Here is a 12,752-nt window from a genome sequence, read left to right as displayed (position 1 = left end):
TCGCTCAGAGCGATCACGTGATGTTCCATTCCCGCCGCCAGACAATTGAACATAAAACACAGTTTGTGTGTGTGTAATGTAATGTTACCTCCCCTCCCCTCCCCGCCTCCGTCCTCCCCTCCCCCCTCCATCCTCCCTTTCCCCCCTCTCCCTCCCCTCCCCCCTCTGCCCTCCCCTCCCCCTCCATCCTCCCTTCCCCCCCTTCCCCTTCCCCCTCCACCCTACCCCCTCCCCTTTCCCCCTCCCCTTTCCCCCTCCCCTTTCCCCCTCCCCTTCCCCCCTTCTCCTCCCCCTTCCCCACTTACCCTCCCCCTCCCCCTCCCCTTCCCCCACTTCCCCCTCCCCTCCCCCTCCTCCCTCTCCTCCCCCCTCCCCTCCCCTCCCTCTCTTCCCCCTCCCCTCCCCCTCCTGACCCCCTCCCCCTTTCTCCCCTCCCCCTCCCCCTCCCTCCCCCTCCTCTCCCCTCCCCCCTCTTCCTCCCCCTCCCTCCCCCTCCTCTCCCCTCCCCCCCTCTTCCTCCCCCTCTCCTCCTCCTCCTCCTCCCCTTCCCCCACCTCCCCCCTCCCCCCCTCCCCCTCCATCCCTTTCCCCCTCCCCCCTCTCCCTCCCCTCCCCCTCCGTCCTCCCCTCCCCCCTACATCACGTGATGTTCCATCCCCGCCGCCAGACCATCTATATATATAAAATACAGTTTGTGTGTGTGTGTGTGTGTGTGTGTGTGTGTGTGTGTGTGTGTGTGTGTGTGTGTGTGTGTGTAATGTTACCGATAGATTCCTAAACGGAGAGGCTCACGTGCTTGATATTTGGCATAGACATGGCCATTGAGCCTGGGAAGAACATGGCCGACCCCAAAAAAATTTTCATAATATTTTTTTACCATATTTTTACCTCAGCGCATTTCAGCAAGGAATATTTAATACATGGAATCTGAGCTGGTGGCAGAGCAGCGCGCTGATTCGCTCAGAGCGATCACGTGATGTTCCTTGCCGCCATAAACTCACAGTTACGCGTTTGCACGTAATTCAGAGCGAAAAGCGATTGCGTTTTTTCACATTTCAGCGAGGAACATTGCCATTCACACCACATAGGTTTTTTTTTCTTTCATCTTTAGATCCATATTTTTTTATCAGCGAGGAATATTATACACGGAATCTGAGCCGGTGGCAGAGAAGCGTGCTGATTTGCTCAGAGCGATCACGTGATGTTCCTTGCCGCCATAAACTCACAGCAAGTAGCATAGATTTTAGCATGATTTAGCATGATTTAGCATAGATAGTAGCATGTTTCACATAGATTTTTTTTCAGCGAGGAATATTATACACGGAATCTGAGCCGGTGGCAGAGCAGCGCGCTGATTCGCTCAGAGCGATCACGTGATGTTCCATCCCCGCCGCCAGACCATTGAACATAAAACACAGTTTATGTGTGTGTAATGTATTGTTACCTCCCCTCCCCTCCCCCCTCCGACCTCCCCTCCCCCCTCCATCCTCCCCTTCCCCCCCCTTCCCCTTCCCCCTCCCTTCCCCCTCCACCCTACCCCTCCCCTTTCCCCCTCCCCTTTCCCCCTCCCTTCCCCCCTTCCCCTCCCCCTTCCCCACTTACCCTCCCACTCCCCTTCCCCCACCTCCACTCCCCTCCTCCTCCTCCCCCTCCTTTCCCCCTCCCCCTCCCCATCCTGGCATGGTGACATCCCCCTCCCCCTCCCCATCCTGGCATCCTCCCCATCCTGGCAGCTCACTGGCATGGTGACATCATTCTGCGCACCAAGTGGGCGGCGGCCACGCCGAGGGGTAGGCGTGGCCTCAGGATATACACTGGGCGCGCAGCCCGGAGCGCGCCAGTGCTACAGTGACCTCTTTTAATAAAGAACATTAAACTTACCGCGTTGTCCGCTTCCTCCTTGGTAGCAAGTCGCGCCCGTAGCACCGCGCACTTCATTGGTGACCTCCGACATTCGAGTCAGCCGTCGCTGACAACCCGAAACCGCCGCAACAATGGCTACCAACGCGGTCTCCATCAAGCTCCCCGAATTCTGGGAGTCACAAGCCAAAGTTTGGTTCCTGCAGGCAGAAGCCCAGTTCCGACTTCGAGGCATCATGGTGGACGAGACCATGTACTGCCACGTGGTCGCCGCCCTCGGGCCCGGCACGGCCACCCGCGTCGTATCGGTCCTAAGGGATCCACCTGCCGACGGCAAGTACGAGGCGGTCAAGCGTCTCCTCCTCGACACGTTCGGCCTTACGGTGGACGCACGGGCCGATCGCCTCTTGGACCTCCCCGAGATCGGGGACACGCGACCGTCGGTCCGTATGGATCATATGCTGGCGCTCATGGGCGACGAAACCCCGAACGCTCTATTCCGGGCGTTATTTCGACGCTAGCTGCCAGCACGAGTCCGCCTCGCTTTGGCCGGTTCCGCGTTAACGGAACCCCGTGCGCTCGCTGCCAAGGCCGACAAATACTACGCGGCTTTGGACACGCAGGCGAGTCTTGGTGTGGTCGCCGCTCCCGAGGCTCCCGAGGCTTTCCCTGATGCACCGCACCTCGTGTCCGCCGCCACGCCCCGCCCACCACCACCGCCACCGCCGCGAAGAAAACCACGGCCTCCGACGCCGCAGCCGCCCATCTGGTGTTTCTTCCACGCCAAGTTCGGCCACGAGGCTCGGCAGTGTCGCCCGCCGTGCTCATTCGGCAGGTCGGGAAACGGGCGAGCCGACGCTCGGTAGCAACTGTGAGCGTCGGCAATTCAAACAGCCTTCTGTACATAACGGACACCTTGTCCGGGCGCCGTTACCTGTGCGACACGGGAGTGCAGGTGAGTGTCGTTCCTGCCAGTACGTCTGACAAGCAAACCGCGGGCCGAGGTCCCGCGCTGCTTGCGGCCAATGGTACGTCTATACGCACGTACGGAAAACGCTGTCTCTCCCTGCGGTTCGGAGGGCAGGTTTTCCATTGGTCGTTCGTTACGGCCGACGTGCCCATGGCACTGTTCGGCGCGGACTTCTTATGTGCTAATGGATTACTGGTCGATGTAAAGCGCAGAAGAGTTGTCCAGGCTGAGACATTCAGCTCGCTCACGTGCGCGCTGCCCGGCTCGTTGAGCAGCTCACAGAGCGGCTCATCGAGCGGCTCGCCGAGCGGCTTGCTGAGCGGTTCGGTTCCGGCCAGGTTGATCTGTACACTTCCGGCAGCGGACGAATTCACCCGCCTCCTCACGGGTTTCCCGGCCCTCACGCAGCCGACCTTCTTGGCGGGGACCGTCAAGCACGGGGTGGAACACCACATCCCCACCGCCGGGCCACCAGTCTACGCCCGGGCACGCCGCCTCGAGCCGACGAAGCTCGCGGTAGCGAAAGTGGATTTCGCCACGCTGGAGCGGCTCGGCATCATGTGCGGCGCTCCGAGAGCGCGTGGGCGTCGCCGCTCCACATCGTGCCCAAGCCCGGCGGGGGATGGCGACCGTGTGGGGACTACCGGCGCCTCAACGACGCCACCACCCCCGACCGCTACCCCATCCCCCACATACAGGACTTCTCCGCCCGGTTCGCGGGCATGTCCTTCTTTTCAAAGGTGGACCTCGTGCGCGGCTACCATCAGGTTCCTGTCAGGCCGGAGGACATCCCGAAGACGGCTGTCATCACGCCATTCGGGCTTTTCGAATTTCTTCGGATGCCCTTCGGTTTGAAAAATGCGGCTCAGGCGTTCCAGCGCCTAATGGACAGCGTCTTGCGCGGCTTGGATTTTTTGTATGTCTACCTGCATGACATCCTCGTCGCCAACGCATCCCGCGAAGAGCACCTTCATCACCTCCGCACGCTCTTCGAACGCCTGGGCCAGCATGGCCTCATCGTGAACCCCACCAAGTGCCGGTTCGGCGTCACCAGCATCGACTTTTTGGGGCACCGCGTCACCAGGCACGGGGCCGTCCCCCTACCGGCCAAGGTGGAGGCGGTGAAGGGGTTTCCGCACCCCCGCACGATCAAGGGGCTCCAGGAGTTCCTGGGCATGGTAAACTTTTACCATCGGTTCCTGCCCCGCATCGCCCAGCTCCTGCGCCCCTTACACGAGGCCCTTCGAGGGAAGCCGGGCAAAGGTGACGTTACCTGGACCGGGCAGATAGACGCAGCGTTCTCGGGCGCGAAGCTTGCCTTGGCCAACGCCACCATGCTCGCGCACCCGATGCACCGATCGCCCTCACCTCCGACGCCTCGGACTACGCGGTGGGCGCGGTGTACGAGCAATGGGTGCGTGGTGCCTGGCAACCGCTGGCGTTCTTCAGCCGGCAGCTTCGCCCGCCCGAACGCCGGTAGAGTACCTTCGACCGCGAGTTGCTTGGGCTTCACCTGGCGGTCAGGCACTTCCGCCATCTGCTCGAGGGCCGTGCGTTCACGGCCTTCGTCGACCACAAGCCGCTGGTTTTCGCGATGGGCAAGGTCGCCGAGCCGTGGTCGGCCCGGCAACAGCGTCACCTCACGGCCGTGTCCGAGTACACGACGGACATCCGGCACGTCACGGGAAAGGACAACCCGGTGGCCGATTGCCTTTCCCGGGCCGTCGCCCACGCAGTCCACCTTGGCATCGACTATGCCCGGATGGTGGCGGACCAGGCCGCCGACCCTGGGGTCCAGGCCCTGCGGACCACCGTCACGGGCCTCCGCGTCACCGAGGTGCCCTTCGACGGCGCGGGCACGGCCCTCGTTTGCGACGTCTCACTCGGGTGGCCTCGCCCCATCGTGCCCGCAGGCTGGCAGCGCCAGGTTTTTGACGCCATCCACGGCCTGTCCCACCCGGGCACGAAGGCCTCCCAGAGGTTGGTCGCCGGCAAGTCTGTCTGGCATGGCCTCCGGAAGGCCGTCCGCGGCTGGACCAGGACGTGCCTCGCGTGCCAGCGCGCAAAGGTGCACCGACACACCCAGGCCCCCTTGGCCCCGTTTACGGTGCCGGAACGTCGGTTCGACCACGTTCACGTGGACCTGGTGGGACCTCTGCCCCCCTCGCGGGGTTTCACCCATGTCCTCACCATGGTGGACCGCACCACCCGGTGGCCGGAGACCGTGCCTTTGGCGACGACGACGGCGGCGGACGTTGCACAGGCGTTCATCGCCACCTGGGTCGCCCAGTTCGGCGCCCCCTCGGACATCTCGTCCGACCGCGGCCCCCAGTTCACCTCGGAGCTCTGGGGGGCGGTCGTGCGCGGCCTCGGGGTCCAGCTGCACCGAACCACGGCCTACCACCCCCAGGCCAATGGCCTGTGCGAGCGCTTCCACCGCTCCTTGAAGGCCGCGCTTCGGGCCACCCTCCGCGACGGCGGCTGGGTCGACAGGCTCCCCTTGGTCCTGCTGGGCCTCCGGACGGCGCCCAAGGATGACCTGTGTGCCTCCGCGGCGGAGTTGGTTTTTGGACAACCGCTGCGGGTGCCGGGCGAGTTCCTCCCCGACCCCACGGCACCATGGTCCGCGGCGCAGGAGCGTTCTGCGCTGCAGGAGACCGCCCGGAGGTTCGCCCCGGTGCCGACGGCGCACCACGGGCACCCTCCTACACACGTCGCCCCGGAGCTTCGCACCGCGGAGTACGTCTTCGTCCGGCACGACGCCCACCGGACGCCACTGCGGCCCCCGTACGACGGGCCTTTCCACGTGCTAGAGACCGGGGTGAAACATTTCACCCTGGACATCGGCGGCACTCCTGACCGGGTCTCCATAGACCGCCTCAAGCCGGCCCACCTCGACGTGGACCACCCACCGCCGGTGGCTCGGCTCCCGCGTCGGGGCCGCCCCCCTGCGGGCGGACCCCCGGCACCGCCCAGCACCGCAGGCACGCCGCCCCCCAGTCCGGCACCCATCCCGGGTACAGCCGGGGGCATCCCACCTTGCATCCCTGCACCCCGGACGCCGCCGGTCGCCAGAGGGCGCTTCGGCCGGGTCATCCGTTTGCCCCGCAAACTGGCCCTCCAGGTGCGCGGGAATTCTGGGGTGGCGCGTGTGGCGGACACGGAAGCTCACTGGCATGGTGACATCATTCTGCGCACCAAGTGGGTGGCGGCCACGCCGAGGGGTAGGCGTGGCCTCAGGATATACACTGGGCGCGCAGCCCGGAGCGCGCCAGTGCTACAATGACCTCTTTTAATAAAGAACATTAAACTTACCGCGTTGTCCGCTTCCTCCTTGGTAGCAAGTCGCGCGCGTAGCACTGCGCACTTCAATATGACTGTTTATAGTCGGGTCAAGATTCAAAACCAGGATAGACAGGCCAGAGGCAAGTGTGTGTACCTCTGAGCTATTATGTACACACACACACAATATTGTGGTCTAAGTGCACCATATTGTCTGCTCCTTAAGCTTGGATACGAGGCTCAAAATCCCATACACTCGCATGATTTGTCCATTATCTCATAATTAATGTTTAAGTATACTAATATATCCTAATATCCTTGTCTTGGACATAAAGCAAAATCTCATCGATGAACCTTAGTTAAGGTAGGAAACAAAACTGAGGTTAATTTCGGTTTTGAAATTTCTACCATTTCACGTTCACCTTTCTGGCTTTGGTCGTATCACTTCAGATCGGGCAATGTGTGCAGGCCTTAACAATGCATGACAAAAGGATTTTCTCTTTACAAAAATATTCAGACTTAAAAAAACACGATTTAAATTACATTGGTATCTGGAAATTCACACAACTGGGAATAAATGTGCAACACGAGTTGGAAATGACATATAAAATGTCTAGAGCACACCTGTGCGAAGTTTTGCTGGCATAGGACACCATTCATGCCTGGAAGGGGGCGGGGGTGGAGATAGAGTGGGAGGGTGGGTGGGGTCGGGAAGGATGGACCTCGTCACTTCCGCTCACACGTATGTGGCATCCAGGTTGTGCTCGATAAGTTGTGCTTTGGTCGTATCACCTCGGATCAGGCGATGTGTGCCGGCATTAATGAAGTTCAGCTGTTTGTTTGTTTTTTGCTCAACGTACACGTGTATTCTCCATTAGCTTTTTACTCAATGATTCGCATCGTTATTAAATTATTTAAAGCAGACAAAGGGCTAGCTCTGATCAGGACTAGGCCAAGATTCTTTGAGCAAAATCCACAACAACTGTACACCATGATTTTCCTTCCATCACCAGGCTTTTTTCCAATTGCCCTTCACAGCACTGATTAAACCCTCTGTGGCGGACACGATGGCTCGCTGGTGCAGTGACATCATTCCGCGCACCAAGAGGGTGTCGGCCACGCCCGAGGGGTAGGCGTGGCCTCGGGATATACACGGGGCGCGCAGCCCCGAGCACGTCAGTGCTATAGTTGAGCTTTGGAATAAAGACTCTTTTTGGTTACCCGCGTTGTTGCTTATCTTCTTGGCAAACAAGTCGTGCGCATAGCACCGCACTTCACTGGTGACCTCGACGCTGGTTCAGCCGCCGCTGACCAACAGAACGCGCCATGTCAAACAACGCGGTCGCGGTGAAGCTCCCTGAGGTTTGGGCAGCTCAGGCCGAGGTATGGTTCATGCAGGCCGAGGCACAGTTCCAACTTCGAGGCGTAACGGCGGATGAGACGCGTTATTACCACGTCATCGCCGCCCTCGGGCCCGGCACAGCCGCCCGAGTCGTGTCTGTCCTGCGGAACCCACTGGCCGACCGCAGGTACGAGGCGCTGAAGCGTCTCCTCATCGCCACCTTCGGCCTCACAGAGTGCGAACGGGCCGACCGCCTCCTGGACCTTCCCGAACTCGGCGACACACGACCATCGGTCCGGATGGACTACATGCTGTCGCTGCTGGGTGACAAAGCCCCGGATTTTTTTATTCCGGGCGCTCTTTCTACGCCAGCTACCGGCACAGGTACGCCTCGCGTTGGCCGGTTCCAAAATAAAGGAACCCCGCGCTCTGGCCGTCCAGGCCGACACGTTTTTCACGGCTTGTGACACGCGGGCGAGAGTCGGTGCAACCATCGCGGATCCCGAGGCTGATGCTGCTGCACACCTCATGGATCCCGAGGCTGATGCCGATGCACACCTCGAGGCCGCCGCCACGCCCCGCCCATCACCGCGAAAGCCGCGGCCTCCGCCTCCGCCGCAAACCTGGTACCGTTTCCACACCAGGTTTGGCCACAAGGCTAGGAATTGTTGCCCGCCGTGCTCGTTTGGCAAGTCGGGAAACGCCCGGGCCGGCGCTCGGTAGCGGCTTTGAGCGTCGGCCTTTCCGGCAGCCTCCTTTTTGTCACGGACACCTTGTCCGGGCATCGCTTCCTCTGCGACACAGGCGCACAGGTGAGCGTTATCCCCGCCTCCACGTCCGACAAGCGAACCGCGGGCCGGGGCCCCGCGTTGCTTGCAGCCAACGGTACACCCATACGCACATTCGGGAAGCGCTGCCTCTCCCTGCGGTTCGGAGGGCAACGCTTTCAATGGACGTTCGTAACCGCCAGCGTGCCCATGGCATTGCTCGGTGCGGACTTCCTATGTGCAAATGGGTTGTTGGTGGACGTGAAGCACAGACGCCTCGTCCAGGCCGAAACGTTCAGCTCGCTTGCTTGCGCGCTGAGCCGCACTTCACCTCTATCTTTCCTCCTGATACAACAACATGCATTTTAAGGCCATTTTCCCTGCTTTTTTGGGGGGGTTAACCTTGCGCTCCCCATGACAATCTTCCCCATTTTTCTCTATTTTCTGCATCTCCCCTTGTTAACCCCCTTTCCCGCATTTCTTCTGCCACCATCTTTAGCCAAGTCTTTCTCGGTCTTCCCCGTCTTCTACTTCCTTCTACATTCATTTCCATCACACTTCTCAACCAGTCACTTTCATCCTTCCTCAACACATGACCAAACCATCTCAACCTGTTCCTCTTCACAGCATCAATCACAGGCTCTATTCCCATCATCTTTCGCAATTCATCATTTGTCCTCCTCTCTCTCTCTCAACGATACTCCGCACATCCACCGAACCATTCACATTTCCACCCTTTCCAGCCTTCGTTGCTGCTCTACGTTCATTATCCATGTCTTGTTCCCATAAATCATAACACTTCTCACACATGCAGCATACACCTTTCCCTTCAGCTTCAATGACACTCCCCTCCTCATCAGCACGCCACTCAGTTCCCGAAACTTCTTCCATGCACATCTCACTCTAGCAACTGTTGCCGAGTCCGATCCACCTTCTCCATTCAACATGTCTCCTTGCTAGCAAAATGTTTCAAAATGTCCTCCTGATGTATTGGAGTATTGCCATTGATCGATTTACATGCATGCTTCCCCACAGACATTCACATTACCGACAGAAACAGAGCAGAACATGATGGTGGGCAAGTTGTGCAGCCTTTTTGTCATCATCGCTGCGGTTGCTTTCGTCACTAACTTCCTGCAGGTCAGTCCACTCACTCTGCTCCTGCATTACATTACAACTGTTGATCTATGGGGGGGGCAGGGGGGGTGAAAAAAGATCTCCTCACGCTTTGCAGAATGGTGTGGAGGCTTCTCCCTTAAAAGGTATAAATTACCTTTGCTCTATGTGCCTTGAAAAGACAATGCTGGACACCTTTCGTCATGCAGACAAGGTGTGCGTCATCGACATGGTGGTTCTGTGTTGCAATGTGCAGGGCTACATGTTCAGCAAATCTGGTGAACTGCTTACTCGCCGGCTGCGCCGCATTGGGTTTGCTTCGATGTTGAGACAGGAGATCAGCTGGTTCGATAATCCTCACAACAGTGCGGGCGCCCTGTCAACCCGCCTCGCTACGGATGCCTCACAAGTTAAAGGGGTGAGTTAGACCGTGTTCAGAATCCACAGGGAAAAGAAAATTCAGTGATATTTATACAAATATACAGGACGCAACTTGTGATAGCTTTTACCAGATGTTGAAATCTATCAATTAATCAATCAATCAATCAATCAATTCGGTTTTATTAGAATAAAAGAAAAAATGTACATGACTGTAGTTCAAGGACTAATAATGTCAAGTTTACAATATAAATAATTTCACATAGTAAGAAATACATTATACAAACAGAAAAAGAAAACAATTATCTATTTGCATTGGTGAATCAATCAAAACAGAAGAAATTCATTTAAAAGGTTGAAATGCTTTGGTCAATATATGAATGTCAATAATTACATTCAAAATATCTAAATATTTGTATTAAATAAGCTACACTGACTTTAAAATGGTTTAATATATAACACTAGCAGAAGTACCCGGCATTGTCGGGCGGGGGAGGGGGAAGGGGAAGGGAGGGGAACGGGGGGAGAGCGAGCCCCTTGGTAAAGCGAGCGATTTTTTTTTTCATAGCGTCATAGCGTCATAGCGTCATAACGTTCATAGCGTCATATCGTTCATAGCGTCATAGCGTCATAGCGATTTTTTTCATAGCGTCATAACGTTCATAGCGTCATATCGTTCATAGCGTCATAGCGTCATAGCGATTTTTTTTTTCATAGCGTCATAACGTTCATAGCGTCATATCGTTCATAGCGTCATAGCGATTTTTTTTTTTCATAGCGTCATAGCGTCATAGCGTTTCATAGCTTCATAGCATCATCACGTGATCGCTCTGAGCGAATCAGCGCCCACCTGCTCTGATTCCGTGCGCTGAAATGCGCTGAGGTAAATATGAATAAAAAATATGGATCGTCAAATATTTTGAGTTCGGCCATGTTCGTCCCAGGCTCAATGGCCATGTCTATGCCAAATATCAAGCACGTAAGCCTCTCCGTTTAGGAGTCTATCGGTAACATTACACACACACACACACACACACACACACACACACACACACACACACACACACACACACACAAACTGTGTTTTATATATATAGAAGATTACCACAATTAAATATTCGATCAATTAATCAAAGTATTTCAAATTATGCGTCTTATTTCAGTTATGCAGGAAAAATGTATTTACTTTTTGTCAAATAGCACATGCTGTTAATAAAAATTTTAATCTTTCGACAATATTACAGAAATTCGGAAAATCAACAAAACAAAAGAAAATAAATTAATTTAGAAATTTAAAATGCATTAATCATGGCAAAGTCAGATTCTTCATAACGTTTGGGCAGACAAACGCATCTCGCTACTCCAATCAGTTTGCAGGAAGAGATCATGTCACTGCGGTTCTTATTTCTGACCAATTTGGTTTATGTCCTCCTGCTTCTTCTTTATAATCTTCTAGAAGTTCTTCTTCTATATAATAAGATCCAATGTCTGTGTGTCAGTTTTGCATCTCCTCCCAAAGCACTGGTCACACAAAGTTGAAAATGGCACCACATTAATGAATCACCAAGGAAGCGGACAGTGCAGCGTCAAGAACAATTTCACTTGGACAAAAACATTTTCATTATTCGCATCGGAATGCCCAGGCAAAACAAGCTTGAACTATCCTTTGTGGCCTCTGTGTGGCTTTTCCTTTGTGTGGCTTTTGTGTGGCTTGGCAACAAGTTGCCGGATGCTGCTAATTGGCTGTGGGAGGCTAGGGGCACTGTGATTGGCTCCTGGCAAGTGCGTCAATGCACCCTTACCGCATCGGTTTCCCTGTTCTTATAATTTCAAAATAAAAAATATTATAGCTACAAACAACGCAACAAGAAGTGAGCCTGGGGCCCTTGGGCTTGCTAGCGGCATAGTAATTTTTGATGGAATGACCTGGACATGCGTTCTGACTTTTGCTCAATAACGTTAATGGTTTGGAGATATACACATGTAGACCTTCTCCCAGAATTGTCCTTTTGGTCTTCCTGGGTTTTTCTCTCTTTTAATTCCATTCCATTCATCAGTCAGTTAATTCCCCTATCTGTTTCCTCAATTCCCACACAATTTATTCCCAATATTCTTTGTTCTCCAGGAATGCTCTTTTAACTTTTGGCCATACGTCTTTTCCATTCTAATTTTTTGTCTTTCCTTTTGTTTTCTCATGTGCATTTCAATGCCTCCGCCCCCGAAGGTGGCCAGAGGCATTATTTTTTCGGTTTGTCTGTCCGTCCGTCCATACGTACGTCCATCCGTCTGTACGGGCTAAACCTCGTTTTTTCTCATCAACTACATGTCCGATTGAGACGAAACTTTCAGGGTAGGAGTGACACCCATACAGAATGTTTTATGATAATTGTGACGTCATACATCACGTGGTATGGCAGCCATCTTGGATTATTAAATTTAATTTAATAATCATCTTGGATCTTCGGTTAAACGCAAATTATTAAAAAATTATTTCTCGGAAACCGCTGAATGGAAAAATTTGAAACTTGCCATATTGTCAAGTACTCCCTATGGTGAGCAAAAGCATGATAATGGTGACAACATAGGTGAAGTGGTATACCAGACAAAAATGTTTTTATCAAATTCCTTATCCTAAAAATCTGAAATTGCGTGCACATGATCTATGAACCATTTGTATTGAAATATTAAACGTATGACATCATAGGTCACAGGGTTTGGCAGCCATATTGGATTTAAACTACAACCTTAAAAAAACATCTTCTCCCAAACCACGAAATCGATTGACTCGAAACTTTACGTGTGTCATTGAGGAGGCATGGCGATTAAAAGTTGATCACGAAAACATCTTTGGTCACATGGTGTGGCAGCCATATTGGATTGAAGGAAAATATGAAATAATTATATATCTGAAACCGCTTACCCTATTGATGCGAAATTTAACAAATATCATCTAACACCATTGTTGCGTGGTGTTGGCTTAGCGGTTAGGGTGCCGTTCTTGGGATCCTCGGATCCTGGGTTCGAATCCCGATCGATC

At 54.6% G+C, this 12,752-nt stretch overlaps 1 protein-coding gene across 7 annotated transcripts in view; it reads left to right on the top strand.

The window, feature by feature from the left end:
• ABCB11 (ATP binding cassette subfamily B member 11) overlaps positions 1–12,752 on the top strand; it is a 154,411-nt gene that overhangs the window by 113,056 nt on the left and 28,603 nt on the right. For all 7 annotated transcript variants that reach the window (XM_078781566.1, XM_078781567.1, XM_078781565.1 and 4 more), the window contains 2 exons: positions 9,257–9,361; positions 9,594–9,755. In XM_078781566.1, the coding sequence (XP_078637692.1) occupies positions 9,257–9,361; positions 9,594–9,755 (267 nt within the window). The remainder of the gene's footprint in view (positions 1–9,256; positions 9,362–9,593; positions 9,756–12,752) is intronic.

The sequence above is a fragment of the Myxine glutinosa genome, chromosome 7 (assembly GCF_964187855.1).
Source record: "Myxine glutinosa chromosome 7, kmMyxGlut1.1, whole genome shotgun sequence".
NCBI classification, from domain to species: Eukaryota; Metazoa; Chordata; class Myxini; order Myxiniformes; family Myxinidae; genus Myxine; species Myxine glutinosa.
This window is presented reverse-complemented; position numbering and strand designations above follow the sequence as displayed.